The sequence below is a fragment of the Taudactylus pleione genome, unplaced genomic scaffold (assembly GCF_031769625.1).
Source record: "Taudactylus pleione unplaced genomic scaffold, aTauple2 ptg000183l, whole genome shotgun sequence".
NCBI lineage: Eukaryota > Metazoa > Chordata > Amphibia > Anura > Myobatrachidae > Taudactylus > Taudactylus pleione.
In genome coordinates this window covers 10,428,257-10,447,716 of record NW_028284585.1, presented here as the reverse complement: position 1 = coordinate 10,447,716, position 19,460 = coordinate 10,428,257, and the positions used below count along the sequence as shown (strand labels likewise).

The window sequence follows — 19,460 nt, the reverse complement described above, 5'->3', positions numbered from 1 at the left end:
ATACGTACACAGTTTGAATACTTTGGGGTATGGTCTAATTTGTTCTAAAATTCCTATCAGGCCTGTAGGCAGGTATGGAAATTCTTTGACAATTAGAATTCATAACGAATTAAAATTAAATCCTGTCCTTTTTTTACACCATATATAGTAATAAAATGCATACTATTAAAGGGGGCACTTACTCTATCCTGCTGCAGCCCCACTACTTCCAGGTAGCCACTTATTTTCCAAAGCCAGGGCCAAGCAACTTGTATAGCTTGTATGTGAATGTGCACTGCTGACTATTTCTCCCATTGCGGAGAACATGAAAGAACTTGGATATGTAATTGCTTGTATTCCATAAGTTTTACCTTCTGAAAGCCCAGAGAGTAAGAATAGAGGGCCTGATTCAGCAGTGCATGCAAGTACACTGCAAATCACAGATTCCTGATATCGGGAATCTGCGCGTGCTCAGGACCCATTTTACGCATGTGCAGGGGCATTTACGGGATTGTGTGTGGGCGGGGGCGGCCTGCATTTTTCCGGGAGTGGCAAGGCCAGGATCTGCAGATTCCTGGACTCAAATGCTGTCCAGCCTGCGTAAGCTGGGGCTTACTCAGCTGGCCGTTGCCGTCCAGCATCCAGGCTGCGACCTTGATCGCAGCGCTGGGATTGCAGATGCAGCAGGTGTCAGACACAGGGCCAGATTAAGGTCTGTATATATACACACACGCATATATATACACATATATATATTCTCCAATGCCCCCTGTAGTTGTGTTCCTTCTGCAATGTCCCTAGTAGTTGTGCCCCTTCTGCAATGCCCTCAGTAGTTGTACCTCTTCTCCAATACCCCCTGTAGTTGTGCCCCTTATCTAATGCCCCCTGTAGTTGTGCCCCTTTTGCAATGCCCCCTGTAGTTGTGCCCCTTCTCCAATGCCCCCAGTAGTTGTGCCCCCAGTAGTTGTGCCCCCAGTAGTTGTGCCCCCAGAAGAGGCATAACTACTGGGGGCAATGCCCCCAGTAGTTGTGCATCTTCTGCAATGCCCCCAGTAGTTGTGCCTCTTCTGCAATGCCCCCAGTAGTTGTGCCTCTTCTGCAATGCCCCCAGTAGTTGTGCCTCTTCTGCAATGCCCCCAGTAGTTATGCCTCTTCTGCCATGCCCCAGTAGTTGTGCATCTTCTGCAATGCCCCCAGTAGTTGTGCCTCTTCTGCAATGCCCCCAGTAGTTGTGCCTCTTCTGCAATGCCCCCAGTAGTTGTGCCTCTTCTGCAATGCCCCCAGTAGTTGTGCCTCTTCTGCCATGCCCCCAGTAGTTGTGCCTCTTCTGCCATGCCCCCAGTAGTTGTGCATCTTCTGCAATGCCCCCAGTAGTTGTGCCTCTTCTGCAATGCCCCCAGTAGTTGTGCCTCTTCTGCCATGCCCCCTGTAGTTGTGCCCCTTCTTCAATGTCCCCTGTAATTGTGCCCCCTAAAGTAGTGCCCCAGTACTAGCTCCCCCTCTCCACTCACACCCTGTAAAAAAATGTACCTGTCTTCGCTCCATGGCGTAAGGGCTCCAGAGTCCCACCGTCGTTGCTGCTGCCGCCGCCTTCTGTATGTAACTGGATCCAGTAGAGGCACGCAGGCTCCCCTCATCGCAGATGACGTCATGACGTCAACCGCGCACTGCATCACTGGGAACGCTGGCCTCTAAAGCGATCAGAGGATTCAGAGGCCAGCGTTCCCAGTTACCTTAAGAAAGTTGGTAGCTGTCACGACCAGGGCTGTGCTGCACCGGAGATCGCAAACCTTCCCTATCCAGGCGCTCTGGCAGGGTCCGTTCTGCCGGGGGACTGACTTCCGGAGGTAACACTAGTGTCCTTGAGGCAAGGTGGGTGGACTGCTGACTGATGTGGTGACAGGCAGCGCTCCAGCGTTGCAGACTACTGGGCGCCACCATCTTGGATCCTGAAATGTGACCTGGTAAGCCAATCCGATCTCAGCATCATCCTGGGAGTCCTAGCAACCAATCCTGCATGTTCCCAGGGTACTTTAGAGCTGCTTGGAAGTCCTTTAGTTGCCAGTGCAACGTTATACACAGTGCAAGCTGTGTGCTAGTTCTCTGTGCTCCCTTGTGTTATTGCTGTATCCTGCAGTTCCAGCTGTATTCAGTCACTGCTCAGCCTGATTTAGTTCCAGCTGAAATCAGCTTTGCTCAAGTTCAATCTCTAACCTCCTCGGACTCCTGATAGCTGTGTGCACCATCCTGCTTGCCTCTCCGGCTGGAGAATCTGTCATTCCTGTGGTTCTAGTGTCCCTTCCAGTATTACAGCCTCTAAGTCTGACATACTCCACAAATTCTACAGCGTTCTACTATCAAGCTTCCTTTATTTAATCTTTTATTCATGAATAACAAATTCCAAACACCTGTTCTACGATCACCACCTGTCTCCACCCCGGGTCCAATTTCAAATCCAGTCCTGACAGTTTGCACTGGCCCAATGGATTCAGCAAGTGGACAGGATCCTAAAGCGAATCTACTGCAAGGTATCGCCAATCGGTTAGAGGGACTGGAAGCCTCACAACGGCAGCTAGCTAATTTCCTTCAAGATATGTCACTTCGTCAGGATGCATTGCAAGCTTCTCTTGTCACAGTAAACATTCCTGCAGCTACTAATCAACGAGCTGCTCCGATTGTTGCTGCTCCAGCCATTTCATCCCACCTGCATTTACCCACACCTGGCAAATTCGATTGAAACACTAAAATGTGTCACGGATCCCTCAATCACGACACATTTTAGTGCGATGTCCATTTCACCCTCCAACCTGCAAACTTTCCTACCTCTAAATGTAAGGTCGCCTATATTGTTTCTCTGCTGTCTGGATCTGCATTAGATTGGGTTTCACTGACTTTCTGGCGTCCTAATGTAGGATTTTTGAAGAACCTGGGAGAATGACATCAGCCTCCATTGAGATTATGCGTCTCTGCCAAGGGAATCGTCCGGTTAGCCAGTATGCCATCCAGTTTCAAACCTTGGAATCGGAATTAAAATGGAATGAAGAGGCTCTGGTATCTGCCTTTTGGTGTGGTCTGTCGGAGTGAATAAAGGATGACCTTGCCACATAGGATCTGCCTACGACCCTAGACGATGTTATTTCCCTCTGTAATAAGGTCCACTTACGTTATCGTGAGCGACTAGTGGAGAAAACCAAGAGTGATCATCTCAGGTTTCGATCCACCAATCCTCCTATTCCTCCCACACCTGAACCCATGAATGACGTGCCCATGCAGATCAATCGGGCCCACCTCACTATTGAGGAACGGCAAAGGTGCTAGTGTGAAAACCTCTGCATGTACTGCAGAGAGACTGGTCACCTAGTTGCTTCCTGTACCTGCTGTCCGGGAAACTTCCGCTCCTCAGTGGCATCAGAGACACCAGGTTGGGAGTTATGTCACTGTCTCCGGCTAAAACAGAATCAGCAATAACCATTACTCTGGAATTAAAAAGGTTTCTCAAATTATCTTTTCTCTCTTAGATTCTGGGGCTGCAGAGAATTTCATCACAGCAGAGCTCGTCCGAGAGCTTCAGATCCCTATTAAACCCCTCGACCAATTCATCACCCTGTCAGCTGTGGATGGCAGTCGAATTGCCAATGGAACAGTTTCCTTGCAAACTCTAGCTGTACAAGTTCATGTGGGAGTTCTTCATTCTGAACTTATTCATTTTTTGGTTATTCCCAAGGCTTCCCATGGAATTATTCTGGGGTACTCATGGCTATATAAACACAATCCAAGAATTGATTGGAATTCCATGCAAGTTTTGTCCTGGGGTGAATCCTGTCATGTCTCCTGTGTGCCTTGTATAAAACCCATTAAAAAAAATTCAAACATCAGAAAACCTGCAGATCCCAAGCCGGTATGCTTCCTTCTGTGACATGTTCTGTAAATCTGGGGCAGACATCTTACCTCCTTATCGAGATTGGGACTGTCCCATTGAAATAATGTCGGGCAAAATGCCTCCCCGAGGTCGCACGTATCCGCTGTCATTACCCAAGACCAAGGCCATGTCAGAGTGTATTGAAGAAAACCTACAAATGGATTTTATCCACCCTTCTACCTCCCCAGCGGGTGCAGGTTTCTTTTTTGTTTCCAAGAAGGATGGGGGTCTTTGACCCTGCATCGACTACCGAGGTCTAAACGACATTACAGTAAAAAAGATGATACCCACTACCTCTCATTACTGAACTCTTCGATCGAGTTAAGGGGGCCACCGTGTTTACCAAATTAGATCTAAGAGGGGCGTTCAATCCCATCAGAATACGTTCAGGCGATAAATGGAAGACCACCTTCAACACTCGGGATGGACATTTCAAGTATTTGGTGATGATCTTCGGTCTCTGTAATGCACCAGCTGACTTTCAAACTTTTGTCAATTACATTTTCAGAGATCTAATTTACGTGTTGGTAGTTGTATACTTAGACGACATCTTGATCTTTTCCTCTACACTTGAAAATCATCGGTCACACATGAAGGAGGTCTTGGCCCACCTGAGGAGAAACCACCTATACTGCAAGGTTGAAAAGTGTATTTTTGAGGTACCCTCCATTCCATTTTTAGGATACATTATCTTGGTTTCTGGGTTGGAGATGGATACCTAGAAGGTACAAACCATTCTGGACTGGTCCCGTCCTAATTCTTTGAAAGCTGTGCAAAGATTTTTAGGCTTCGCCAATTACTACAGGAAGTTCATAAAAGGCTTTTCTTCTCTAGTGGCACCTATTTCGGCTTTGACCCGCAAAGGAGCTAACCCTTCTCAATGGCCTCCCGAAGCTGACGGCTTTCCAAATGCTGAAACAATCCTTTATCTCTGCACCCATCCTAAGACAACCTGATGTGAATAGTCCTTTTTTTCTGGAGGTAGATGCCTCATCCGAAGCCGTGGGGGTGGTATTATCACAGAAATTTGAAGATAATAAAGTTCATCCTTGTGGGTTTTTAAAAAAAATGTTTTTACCAGCCAAGAGAAACTACCCTATAGGGGATCAAGAATTATTGGCGGTTAAGTTGGCCTTCACAGAATGGCGTCATCTCCTCAAGAGAACTAAATATACCATCACCGTATATACGGACCTTCGGAATCTATTATTTTTAACGAACATCCATAGTCTCAGTTCACGTTTGGCTCGATGGACTATTTTCTTCTCTCGTTTCGATTTTACCTTTCTTTCTGGCCAGGATCCCTAAATCAGTGTGGTGGCATACACAGCCATACCGTAAGCTGTACCCATGAAGCAGCCAAAATCCTGCGGCAGGTCACGCAACCACTATTATGCTAATGGGTCTGATGGTTCTCAATGTTTCCAATGTTTATGCTATCTTGCATGCTGATCAGGCTGTGAGTAAAGGGAGATGGGCGGCATAGTATGGGGCGGAGCGTCTGCATCTTGTGCTGCGGTCTCCGTGCGTATACATTGATTAGCATAGTCTCACAGCGGATGGGTGCATGCGTCAGCATCCGTGCATTCCTTGCTGAATCAGGCCCAGAGTGTGGGGGCCCCGGGACCACCGCTCCTGTCGCCATGCCTATAATCCAGCCCTGGTCAGACACCTCCTTCTGAATTTGCATTTTAGCAAGGACAGAATTGCAAAGCTGCTTGTGTGCAGTCTTGCAATTCCTTCCTCTACTGAATCAGGCCCAGAGAGTGAGATATGTATTCAGTGGGTATCCAGGTGTGCTTATCAGTAATCAGAACGCCAAGCAGTATGTTGACCCAGGAAGACTGGCGCTGGGATGTCGGCAAGTGTGAAATGCTACTTAAAGCATTTCACGCCCCGCATTACAACTGTCAACATGATGGTAAATCATCATGTTGATAGTCATATTGCCGGCACGCATGAAATTATATAAGTAGCAATTCACGCTTTCCGACATCTTGGCGCCTTCCTCCCGGGATCCACATACTGCTTGTCAACATTCTGATTGTCAACAAGCCATATGTACAACTATTCAGTGTACAGAATAAGAGGGATTGTACAGCTGACTGAAACATTTGCAGAAATTAAAGACAGCTGGCAACCATGGTAATGACAAACACATCCATCATTGCAAGTGGCCAAACTACATTAGTATGTGGTGACGAATCTCAAATACTTGCCCTCCCTTTTCCTCTTTGCAGATCACAAGTTAAAACCTAATCAAAAATAGCAAAACCATTTCCATTATGCTATAACACCCTTCCTTATACAAAACACAGTACCACCCAGTTATGCTTGCCACATATGGGCTGATTAGGCCACTCAACCTGAGAAACAAGCAATTGTTGAGTTACAGTAAGGTATCGGCAGGCAGAGCTTCCTTCCAGCTCCGCTGTAGCCAGTGAGAAGCAGGCCGCACACTCAACCATAAAACAGTTATCTTCAGGTAGCACTGACTAACTTTCCTGATAAAAGTCAGATAGTTTTCAATCGGATCAGTGGCATAAGTTCATCCCAGATGCCCGGAGGCAAGTTATAATTTGGTGCCCCCCCCCCCCAAAAAAAGGGAAATTACCATGTATTGGGCAGCCGTGACGGTACACTCCAGGTACATATTTACAGCCCTAAGTGGGGTGAATATATTGTGGGCAATGGAGGAGGTGCCCCTTCAGTGCTGGCGCCCAGCGGCAAGTGCCTCCATTTCCTCCCACAGTTCTGCCCCTGAATCGCATCACTATTGGATATTAGATTAATTTAGGCACATACTAACCTATTCTGAAATCGCACAAAATAGCCCCATTTGGTGCGCCACAGATCATGTGACTAAACCTCGCTATGTGTCCAGCCACACAGTTTTGTAAAAATGTACGTCTCATTTGCACTACGACAGTGACAGAAGTACAAAGCAGGAGTACCCTGAACACTGAAGCTGGCTTTGCATGTAGTAGCGGTGTGCTTATGAAACACTAACCAAGGAAAAAGGCAAAATATATAGACAGCCATAAAAGATATTATGCCATAACTTTGAACATGCAGGAGAAAAACAATGTATGCTTTCCAAAGGGATTTGAAAATGATGGACCTTGACTCATAAAATGATGTCATTCTTTTATCTCATTGAAGCCAAGCGGCTGTGCAGCTAAGATTAATTTTTGAATAGTTAAAGAGTATTCTATGTACATTCCCATACAATGACTTTGTCTTTATAACAAAGATGCTATTAAATATGACTCTAGGTCAAGCATAACATTAACACATCATCAATTCAGGAAATAAATCAAAGCAAAACAAAATTAAAAATCCACATACTATGGGCCATATCCTATTAGCTGCAAAAACTTTTTTGCATGTGTTAACTTTGCACACCGTTCTCTTCCTGTTCTGCCACTCAAGGTGTTGAGGGAAGCAACAGGGAGATCTTAGTACAGAAAGGTGCATTTTGTGCTTCTGAGTTGGATGTACATCCAACTTTACATAAGTCCAAAGGAACTGGGAGTTCCATGACAATATAAGTACATAAAGCATTTTTATACCATACATGTCTATTTTTTTATACAGTACCTAAATGGCCAAGTGAGAGGTGTAGGGGTATGGTAAACCGATTCATATCATTGCATCTACACTGTGCAATACCTTGATTTCTGCATTATACATCATTGGGCAAGGCCACAATGAGGCAGTCAACGGTTAGGAAGTGGGCAGGATCCGGGTGACTGGCCTACTCTCACCTGGGAGAACTACATAGAATTTGAGGAGCCTACAAGACATTCCAGGAGAGCATGCAGGATGTAGTCAAAATTCTGACAGTCAAGACTTAGACAATCAAAAGGACGACATGCTGGCATGTGTAGCCCCACAGCAGCATACATCAATTACTGTGGCTGCTAGGCCACAGCTACGGGGGCTGGGGGAGCACAGGCCCCGGTTGCCAGATTTGAGGGGGAACCGTTGATGTCCGGTCTGGGTAACGTGCCTGCAGCGCTGGACTAATAAGCAGAGTGCAGGCATAGAGGGACCGGGATCACTCGGAACAATAAAGTTTTTTTTCCCTTATCTGCACTGCGCATGTGACGTCATGATGTCACGTGCACTGAAGAACAGTGTATGAGGAGCCTGCTACCACCACTGCCTTAAGGAGGAGCAAGAGAAGTGTATTGCCGTGACAGATCAGTAATTATCAGTCTGTCATGCAAAATTGGCCAGCATGTCCGATAGATACGATAATTGGTTGCATGCATCTGGCATTGTAAGCTCTGCTGTGGCAGACCTCCTGTCATTTCCTCTCGTCCTTCAGGTGAGGAACAGGATAGTTGGGTACGGGATCCCGACAGTCAAAAATTCCGACCCAATCAGGTAAGTGTCCTAACCCTAACCCACCTTTTTCCGCAGCCTAACCCTAGCTCTAGAACCTTATGCAGTGCCCCAAGTAGTGGTAGTGCCCCTTATGCAGTGCCCACAGTAGTAGTGCCCTTTATGCAGTGCCCACAGTGATAGTGCCCCTTAATCAGTGCCTCCAATAGTGGGACCCCTTATGCAGTGCCCCCAGTAGTGGTGCCCCTTATGCAGTTCCCCCAGTAGTGGTAGTGCACCTTATGCAGTGCCCACAGTGGTAGTGCCCCTTATGCAATGCCCCAGTAGTTGTGCCCCTTGTTCAGTGTCGCCAGTAGTGGTGCCCCTTATGCAGAACCCACAGTAGTGGTGCCTCTAATTCAGTGCCCTCAGTAATGGTGCCCCTTATTCAGTGCCCCCAGTAATGGTGCACCTTACGCAGAGCCCACAGTAGTGGTAGTGATCCTTATGCAGTTCCGCCAGTAGTTGTAGTACCCCTTATACAGTGTCCACAGTGGTAGTGCCCCTTATGCAGTGCCCCCAGTAGTGGTGCCCCTTATTCAGAGCCCACAGAAGTGGTAGTGCTCCTTATTCAGTGCCCACAGTAGTGGTAGTGCTCCTTATGTAGTGCCCCCAGGAGTGGTGCCCGTTACGCAGTGCCCCCAGTAGTGGTAGTGCCCCTAATGCTGTGCCCCCAGTATTTGTAGTGCCCCATAGGCAGTGACCACAGTGGTAGTGTCCCTTATTCAGTGACGCCAGTAGTGGTGCCCCTTATGCAGTTCCCACAGTGGTAGTGCCCCCAGTAGTGGTTCCCCTTATTCAGTGCCCCCAGTAGTGCTGCCCCTTATGCAGTGCCCCCTGTAGTAATGCCCCCTGTAGAAGTAGTGCCCCTGTAACTAGTAATGGCCTCTGTAGTAATGCCTCTTGTAGTAATGCCCACAGTAGTAGTACCCCAATAGTAATGTCCCCTGAGTAATGCACCCAGAAATAATGCCCCCTATAGTGAAGCTGCTTACACAAAAAAACAAAAAACAATGCTTACCTTTAGCCTCAATCCTGCGTCCGCTGTCGGAAAGGTATAATTCCCCTTCAGTTTCTGTACTTGGAAATGACGTGGACTAAGGGTGCAAGTGCGGTTCCCTGCCTATACAGTCCACCAATAAAAGAAACTTGTCCCCTCGTAGGCTTGCTTTGCTTGCCACAATATTCCTCCTCTATGCCCACGTGGATGGTAGGGAATGAGATTGGGCACAGGAGCTGATGACGTCAGGGTACAAAAACTGAAGGGGATCTATCCACTTCCGTCCACTGTCTCCAGTCAGCCTGGCTGCTCCTCTGAACTATAGGAAAGACGTCATGAGGTCTTTCCTATAGTGCACTGCACACTGCAGGAGCCGTAAGCTGAAGTTCAGGAGTGAGCTCCAGCCTCTGGCTGCCGCTGGCGCTGTGGGGAGGGAACCGGGCTCCCGTTGGTAACAAAATCTCAGAGGGCGCCCGGCAAATGGAGCCTCCCCGTGGTGCCAGGCTGAGGTGGGTCAGAGAAGGCGGAACTGATTCCATCTCCAAATAGAATTGACGGAACACAGTTCCGCCCCACATTTACCCCTGTAAAAACCACATTACAACACTACAAACCTGTTTCACTGCTATCCAAAATGCGACTATGTGAACTTTTTGAGACATAACAACACGCAATATATGAGATGTGCTAGCCTGCTGCCGAGCAGGTGTAGACAGGCACTTACCTTGCTCCAGCCGCTTTTACCTTCTGGCCACTGATGTAGCGATGGTCCAGGATCGCATGTCAGATGCAGGTAAGGAGCTGAAGGGAAAATCCTGAACTTCAGACCCTGCAAAGGAGGCAGATGAGCTAAGGGCCTGATTCAGGCTGCGGACGCAAGCAACCGGTCGATGTTTGTGTTCTGCGCATGCGTATGCATTGCAGTGCGCATGTGCAAGCCAGTCACTGCGATCAGGTATGCGAACGCAGCGGACAAGCAGAGGCACAAAGAAATGATTGACAGGAAGCACCATTTGGGGGAGGAGAAGGGGGTGTTTGTAGGAACGCTGGCATGCCTGTGCATTTGAACGCCATTACAGATGCGTGCATAATCAAGCCTCTACAATGGCAAACACAGCCAGAGGTCTATATGGCGATAGGAAGTTTTGCAGTTTGTGTGTCAGGGTCAGCTCAACCACAACTGCTCGTATGGGTCCGATGTTACCGATGTTTTCCTTGACTTGCGGATGTATGTAATGGGAAGTGGGCGGCTTTATAAGGTGGTGGGCGTCCTGGTAGAGTGGTGCGATTGCACTGAGATCACATTCATTTGCATATTTTTGTAGTGAGCAGGTGCGTGCGATTGCAGACTTGCGATCCGTGCCTAATCAGGTCCTAAGTCCAGATGTCCTCCACTGGGTTCAGCGGAAGATCATAATTGGCAATTTTGACCTCAGACTTAGCTACATCCCGTTGTCAAGCATCAGGATAAAACTACTTGAAGAGCCCGATGAAGGAAAGGGTGGTAGGGGTGACAAACAGAACACAGATTACACTCAATGAGGATACTCTGGTCAACTTGATGTATGTTTGGTCATGACCAGGGGCGCCGAGAGGGGGGGGGGGCGGGTACAAATTACCTGGGCTTGCTGGAGGGGCCCGGTACCGCTCCCCCACTCTTTCATCACTGCAGCCCAGCACACTCTGCTGTGTGCTGGGCTGCACTGGGAGACTGCTCACGGCTGCTATGAAGCAGCCACAGCAGTCTCCTATGCCTGTGGGGGGAGCGATCAAGCTGATCGCGCCCCCCCTGGTTATGCGCCAGTCTGAGGGGGTTCAGAGCGCCCCCCTCGCCAGCGCGCCACTTGATTTTTATTTTATTTTTCTCGAAGGGGGCATGGCCACGCCTCTCGCGATTAGGCCACGCCCTCTTTACCCGGGCGCGCCGTGGCTCTCGGCCTGGTCACGGGCCTCAACACCTGCAAATCACAAATAAGCAGCCCACCCACATGACTATACTACACTGCCATTTTCTTCTAGGCAAATGCCCAGGGCTGGATTAAGGTGTGTGGAGGCCCCTGGGCAACAAACTTGTGGGGGCCCCTATATACCGCTGTTTTTTGTCACCCTAGGAACATTTATTTCTTTGTATGCACCTTAATGCCCCCAGTAGTAATGCCCCTCTTGCAATGCCCACTGTAGTAGTGCCCCTTATGCAATCTCCCCAGTAGCAGTGCCCCCTGTAATGTTCCCCCCTATGCAGGCCCCCTGTAGTAGTTCCCCTTATGCAGTGCCCCTAGTAGTGGTCCCCTATGCAGTGCCCCTTTTATAGTGCCCAAAGTAGTAATCCCCCCTATGCAGTGCCCCTTATATAGTGCCCACAGTAGTAGACCCCCCTATGCAGTGCCCCTTATATAGTCACCCCAGTAATGCTCCTCAATGCAGTGCCCCCTGTAGTAGTTCCCCTTATGCAGTGCCCCCAGTAGTGCCCCCCCTATGCAGGCCCCTTATATAGTGCCCCCAGTAATGCTCCCCTATGCAGTGGTGCCCCTGTAGTAGTTCCCCTTATGCAGTGCCCCCCCCATGTAGGCCCCTTATATAGTGCCCCCAGTAATGCGCCCCTATGCAGTGCCAGTGCCCCCAGTAGTGGCCCCCTATGCAGTGCCAGTACCCCCAGTAGTGCCCCCCTATGCAGTGCCAGTGCCCTCAGAAGTGGCCCCCCTATGCAGTGCCAGTTCCCCCAGTAGTGGCTCCCTATGCAATGCCAGTGTCCCCAGTAATACCACCCCCATGCAGTGCCAGTGCCCCCAGTAGAGCCCCCCTATGCAGTGCCCCAAGTGGTGGCCCCCCATGCAGTGCCCCCCCCATGCAGTGCCCCCCCATGCAGTGCCAGTGCCCCCTTACAAATACATAAAAAAAAAACCCACTTACCTGAATCCTGCCGTGACCGCTGCTATCCGCTCCTCCGGCAGGCAGTCTATGGGAGAGGTGTCATGAGGAGAGACGTCATGACATCTCTCCCATCACCCACTGAGGGAGCCGGAAAGCGGAGCTCATGAGTGAGCTCCTGCCCGGCTCCCTCCGTGGGTGCAGCAGCCAATGAGAGTCTGTGTGACTCTCATTGGCTGCCAAAACAAACCCACTGCCGCCGGGTGTCAGCGGCGGTGTGTTTGTAGTAACAACAAACACACCACCACCGGCACCCGGCGGCAGTGTGTTCTTTGCTTTGTGTGTAGTGTAGACCGCACTACTACGGTCCGCACTACACTGAATTTGTGTGGGGGCCCTCTATGTGTGGGGGCCCCTGGACGACCGTCCCTATCGCCCCGCCCATAATCCGGCCATGAAAATGCCACCCTCAACAGCCTGACTACAACATTAATATAAAGGCCCGCCCTACAATACCAACTAGCCTGGTTAACCAACAATGATAACCACATGCTGGGTGTAGTGCACTAACCTATCGCTAACACACTGATACTATATTTACAGTAACAATAGACAGCAGTAACGTAAGCAGGCATCCTACCAGCTGCCTACCTTCAATGAGGGCTTACACAATCACTAGGGCCTAATGCCGACAGGTGGCTCAGGCCTAGTGCCTTCTTATCAATGGGTTCTACAAAATAACTAGGTCCTAATGCCCATAGGTGGCTCGAGCCTATTGCTCGCCTATCATTGAAGCCTACACAATAACTAGGGTGTAATGCCCACTGGTGGCTTCATCCTAGTGCCCTCAGGTGGCTCGGCCTTGTTGGGGTGGTCCCTGGGGGTTGAGCGCAATGCCCAAAAATGAAAATCAAGCCTTGTGCCTGCAGGTGCCTCAGGCCTAGTACCCGCCTGTCAGTGGGGTCCTAATGACTAAGATGGCCACGGGCCTAGTGCCCAACAATAAAAATGCAATTTAATTTAAATAAGTACAATATTCCCACTGGGGTCCTACTGGTTCCAGTGTCTTTCGCTGGACCAAACCTTCCATGTAGTGTTGAGACGGACAAATCCTCACTGCCTCTGGGATTAGATCAGTGTTTACCTGAGGTGGGACAATCTGCAACGCATCAGGGCTTCTGGGTATGTGCTGTTGGCCTTGACCTGGGGAGCAGTGGCCTGCTTAAGCTCTTTTGCTTAGGCCACTGCTTCACTAGGGCTTCCGGTGTCTTCACTAATCCTTCTTCCATCGAGTGTCAGCTGTTTTAACTTCACCTGGGTAGCGGAGGCCTGATTAAGCTCTTTTCAATGGGCTGCCATTAATACAGGGCTTCCCTTGTCTTCAGTGCATTTTCCGGCATCTTCTCTGTCTTCCATGGTCTTCGGTAGCTCTTCACTGCTCCCTTTCTGCCGATGAACTGAGCCATGCCACCTCACGCTGGCTAATATAAGGTCACAGCGCCATTTTCTTAAAGCGCCGCTGTAACTGGCGGGACCTGAACCACCACTGTGCTTTGGAGCGGCAATGGGAAACCACCGCCCCTGGATCCACAGACACCACTGGACCTCACCTCATGGATTGGCGGGGCCTGGATCCCTCGGGATTCATGCCCGCCATCTTGCTAGAGGCCTCTGCTGCATCGGTGGCCGGTCAGACCCTGGTCTGTACAGGACCATGTTATACAACGTGTAAAGAATAACAGTGTATGAATCCGTGTGGGCGTTATCTACCTACACTGAGTAAAGATAGGCATGGTTAAGAACTTGTTTTAAATCAAATGGCAATACGGAATCAGTATGATTTAGGCCGGCGGTTCAAATCACGGCAGCGGCAGCCCGGCAGGGTGAAAATCCCGATCGTTAAGTAAGGTAAGTATTGCTAACCTCTCCCCCCCCTAAACCTCCCTTAGGGGGGTACCTAACCCTAACCCCCCTTTCCCCTAGCCTAACCCTACCGGGAGCCACTAACCTAACCTTCCCCCCCCGCGGCTGTCCGCGCCCGGCTAACCTTCGAACGGGATGCCGGGCATCGGACTCCCGTCGTAGGGAAAGTGACAGGCATCTCACCTGTCATTAGACCCTTGCCGGGATTAGACAGTCGGGAAGCCGACAGTCGGCACTTAGACCGTCGGCATCCTGACTGCATACCGGCAATACATAGATAACAAGAGGGGAATAAAGAATGAGACACTATGGCCCATACTCAATTTGAGGCGAAAAGTCCGGATCTGCAACACTTTTTCGCCAATGACATCATTTTTGCCTGTTTTGCTTTTACCCCGTATTCAATTTGAAAGACTTTCCACCTAGGCGGAAAGTCAATGCAATGTACTAGGCAAAAAAGTTTCGCCTATGAATAGCAGGCGGAAAAAAGTGCAGAATTGGGGTTTTGGGGTGCAGTGTTGCAGGAACCCCCATTCAGCCTTCAGACAATCCCTCAAAGATAAACTGTATAAAAAAAATAAAAAAAAACTTAAGAACACCCCAAAAAATGACTTTGAAAAAAGGGGTAAAAAAAAAAAAAGTTGGGGTACAAAGTTAAACACTAGCGAACATGACTCTGGGGGGGTCCCCAAGTATGCCCCAAGTGTATTTTTGATTGCAGGTGCTTGCGGAAGGTGGATTTTTCAAGATTTTTCCAACTTCACTTTAGCAACTTTAAAATATGCTGACCCCCATTTTCAAGTACCCCAAATTTGCTGGGGTAAGTTATTTTCTGGAAAAAATACTCCTGAATACTATTCTGCACTACGTATAGAAAAACGCTATTTAGCAGCTATTGAGCCCATTTAAAAAAAACAAATACCTTCAACAAGCCAAATCGGGGGGTAACCATAGTGAACCCCCATGTAAGAGCATCTTTTGGGGGGTGTCAGGCTGATTTCCCCATTTCTGACAGTACTTTCCGCCTGTTTAAGCTTCGACGGGTCCTGTTTTTGCGTACTTTTAAATTGAATATGAAACTTTAACATGCGGAAAGTACAGAATAGTATTCAGGAGTATTTTTTCCAGAAAATAACTTAACCCAGCAAATTTGGGGTACTTGAAAATGGAGGTTAGCATATTTTGTTAAAGCTAAAGTGAAGTTGGAAAAATCGTGAAAAATCCACCTGCAATCGAAAAAACCCTTGGGGCATACTTGGAACCCCCCAGAGTCAAGTTCGCTAGTTTTTAACTTTGCACCCCAACTTTTTTTTCGCCCTCTTTTTTAAAGTCATTTTTTGGGGTGTCCTTAAGTGTTTTTTTTTTTTTTTTTTTTTAAATTGACACAGTTTATTTATGGGGGACTGTCTGAAGGCTGCATGGGGGTTCCCGCAACATTGCACCCCAAAACCCCAATTCTGCACTTTTTTCCACCTGCTATTCATAGGCGAAACTTTTCTGCCTATTACAGTGCATTGACTTTCCACCTAGGCAGAAAGTATTTCAAATTAAATACGGGATAAAAGCAAAGCAGGCGAAAATTACGTCATCGGCGAAAAAGTATCGCGGATCCAGACTTTTCGCCTCAAATTGAATACGGGCATAAGACCAGCCTTTAAGTAATAAAAGAACAAAATAACCTGAGTATCAGTAAGTCTGCTCCAGCTGCACCTGTTTGTATCAGGGCATTAATAGTCATTCATTATTACATTATTGTATTGCTCTGTTTTTGTAAGTCTCATCAGAATTTGTCATTTTTACATTTCTTTACACCTTACATAACACAAACCCACGTTTTCTTTTCTTTTAAATATACGCTTAAAAATATTTGCATCAGTCACCTGCATTTGTTTCCCCATTCTTACATTACTTTTATATACCCTCGCACTGCATGTAGCCAGTTAGTCACACAACATGTGTTTCAAGCTTAGCAAGTTTGTTAGTAAATGTTAAAGAATTATTTACTAGCCATAATCAGTCCAATAACATGCTTCAAGAGGACTCGAAAACCCTTACGTGGGTGAGAGGACTCTGGGAGATGTAGTTTATCGTACCGCACAATGCCATCTAGTTTTACCAACACAGAAACTACAACTCCCAGAAGTCCCTGTGCTGGGATGTCACGTGCTCCATGGGTCCAACGGCGGAGGGTACAGAGAGAGAGGGGGCGGAGCTACAGCTCACCTGTAACTGTTGCTACAAACGCTCTCTCTACGTTACATCGATGCTGCGGTACCAGGAGCGGCGGCAGTCGCCTGTTTGTCCAGCTGACATCATGTGTATGTGTGAGCGGCGTTATATGTGCAGTGACTGTGTGTGAGTGTTATACTGTCAGTCTGCATGTTATTGTGTTATTAGACCTCCCGTGTGAAGTAATGTACAGTTGTGTAGTATGAGATAGGTGCTGGTTACCGTCAGGTGCTCGTACATGGATGAGGTGAAGGACGGGGCCCCCCAGGAGGAGGAGGAGGAGGGTGAAGGAGGAGGATGGGACAGTCGCTCATCATCTTACACTGACTGCAGCAGCTGCTGTTCCAGGTAAGAGACACAGGTTCTATAGTAACTGCCCATTGATGTTCACTTGTAAGGGTTGCATATATGTGTGGCCACATACACCTATCTATGGTTCCAAGGTAGTGTATAAATTCCCTTTGTGGAGAGGACCCTGACGTCATCAGCTACTGTCCAACATCATTCCCTACCATCCATGTGGGCATATAATCTTGTGGCAAGCGGACACCTTTCTTCTTTATGTGGCCTTATTGGGCATGGAAGTGCACTTCCACCCTCGCTCACGTCATTTCCAGGTCCTTAGCGTGAAGGGGAAATAAGCTCTACCATGGTTCCAATTCAGAACATGGGGTCGCCTGGGTTAGCATAACTACTGCTTCAGAAGACTAATTTACCACTTAAGGGGGTATCTAATTAGCAGTGCTAAACTAGCGCTGTTAATTGATCACAGCGGAGCTATCCAATTAGCCCCGAAGTGCCGCCTGACGCCGGCACTTATCGTGGATATTTTTCGGGACCTGATGTTTCCCGAAATCCACGATAAGTGCAGTTTTTTCACAACTTAAATGGCGAAAACATAGTTCTGTGAGCTTATCGCAGGTCCTGTGTGTTTTCAGGATAATTATCCTATTATTTCGACCAAAATAAATGGATAGATTGAAAACAAAAAATTGACAAAAAATTCCAGTTTTTCGCCGATCATGGCTATCCATAGCGCCCAATGTTCGGGGCTAATTGGTTACCCCACTTAGGGGTAGATGTACTAAGCCTTGGAGAGAGATAATAAAGTACCAACCAATCGGCTCCTGCCATTTTTCAAACAGCCTGTACAATGACAGGAGCTGCTTGGTTGGTACTTTTATCTCTCTCTAAGGCTTAGTACATCTACCCCATAAACTGCTACTTCTTACTAATGCTGGATTGTTGAGTAGGGCCGGAGTGACCAGTAAAGCTGAACTGAAGTGCTGACTGATGTTGAGACTGATGTTGATGAATTGAAGAGCTGGATCGGTTTGAATCCGATGTTGATGAACTTGAGCGGTTGGGACTGTTGTTGAAGAATTGAAGGACTTAATTTATATGAGTCCAGTGTTTGAAGCATAGGATGAGACCAAAGGTTGTAGTTATCGGCTGGAACCGATGGCGGCTGTAAGAACAAGTCTCAGTGGTAAAACCAGACTGGTGTGCAAGATGGTATAGGAGACTCGTTTACCAGATATAGGAACTGGATGTAACGGACTGGGACCGTTAAGATACAAAGTTCCTGGGAGCTGAGTACTGAAGTGTAACTTCAGTAAGAAGCAATATTGTACTGGCAACAAAGGCCAGTCAGGAAATGGAATTTATAGGGGAGGATCCCCAGGAATTGGATGCTGCGATCAGCTGTTCTGGGAGCAGCACTCTGAGCGGTGGAGGAGAGTCAGATGCCAGAGTCCAACATGGCTGCGCCCATACTGTTGTTCTGGAGAGAACTTTGGCGTGCAGTTTGTATGCCATCATGCTGGGGAGACACGCTGTGAGCAAGTGACTGCGGAGAGACATGCTCAGTGACAGGACACTCAGCAGACTGGGCAGGAGTAGACCTCCGCACCAGTCGGGAGCGATGTGCCTTGTGAGCGGACCTCTGTGCTATCCGGGAGTAATGCATAGTGCGAGCGGACCTTAGCACTAGCCTGGACAGGCATCGGAGAGGTAAGAAGGTGATTTTCAGTGTCCTGAGTGTGACAAATCCACTGTGTTGCCATAAAGAAGCACAAAAGCGAAATCAGCAATGGTGCTGTGTCTAATACACACTGTGCATCTTGCACCATATGGCACAAAAACGCAAGGTAAGTCAGGACATATCTGTTGGTCTTTTAGGTAGTATTTGAATACATAAAAAAAAAATGACAGGTGAAGCCCAAGATTCATGGTCCTGTGGGGGTCATTCAGACCCGCTCGCGAGCGCAGGACGCTCGCAAGCGGGTCGATGTTACCCCAATGCGCATGCGCACGACGGAGGGAGCTTCGTCGTGCGCATGCGCGAGACCCGGACAGCGACAGCCAAGCTGTCGCTACGGGTCTCGCACCAAAGGGGGCGTGCTGTCGATGGTGACTGACAGCACGCCCCCTTTGGTGGGCGTGCCTGCCAGACGGAGGTGTTCCCATGGGAACGCCTACCGTCTGGGTCCGGCCCCACTGACATCACTAGTGATGTCAGTGGGAGTGATTTTGGCTCTGATAGAGCCAAAATCACTTCAGGGCTTGCGGTCAACGAGACCCTACCGCAGGGTCTCGTCGCAAGCCCGATAGTCTTGACCATCGCGACCATCTTTTTGGCCGCTCGCATATGCTGTGGGTGGTCACCCACAGCTATGCGAGCAGCCAGGAGGCCGCTCCATTTTTAGGTAGGAGGGCACTGATTCAGAGCGAGCGCTCTGGTCAGAGTGTCCGGCTCTGAATCAGGCCCTGTGTTCCTACTGCATTAGTGTGTTTTTGCAAAGTAACACGCAGCTCTTTATATCCTTTTCCTGTTATACAACTGCATTACAGTGTGAGCGGAAGGTATGCAAACATTTTTAGAAAACAATTAATGTAAAAAATATCCTTCTGTTATACCCTGACTTCCCACTGCAACTATCTTTAAAAGTATACAGTGTAACAGGGATGGACTGGGGCGGCTCTGCAGCCCTGGTAGTCCCCCTGTGCATGCACCGTAGGGCGTGGCCTAGTATAAAAAGGGACATGGCCTCACATGGGAGTAACGCGAGTCACGTGGACCTGTCCTTGTGGAACGCCCCGATCTTCAGTATCCCAGCTGAGCAGAGCATCGGGAGGCGGATCTGCTCAGTC

General features: G+C 48.5%; 1 protein-coding gene across 2 annotated transcripts in view; it reads left to right on the top strand.

Moving 5' to 3' along the window:
- Nucleotides 1–16,288: 16,288 nt before the first annotated feature.
- Nucleotides 16,289–19,460, top strand: part of INTU (inturned planar cell polarity protein) — a 96,825-nt gene continuing 93,653 nt past the window's right edge. For both annotated transcript variants that reach the window (XM_088476127.1, XM_088476126.1), the window contains exon 1: nt 16,289–16,655. In XM_088476127.1, the coding sequence (XP_088332253.1) occupies nt 16,546–16,655 (110 nt within the window). In that variant the 5' untranslated portion in view covers nt 16,289–16,545. The remainder of the gene's footprint in view (nt 16,656–19,460) is intronic.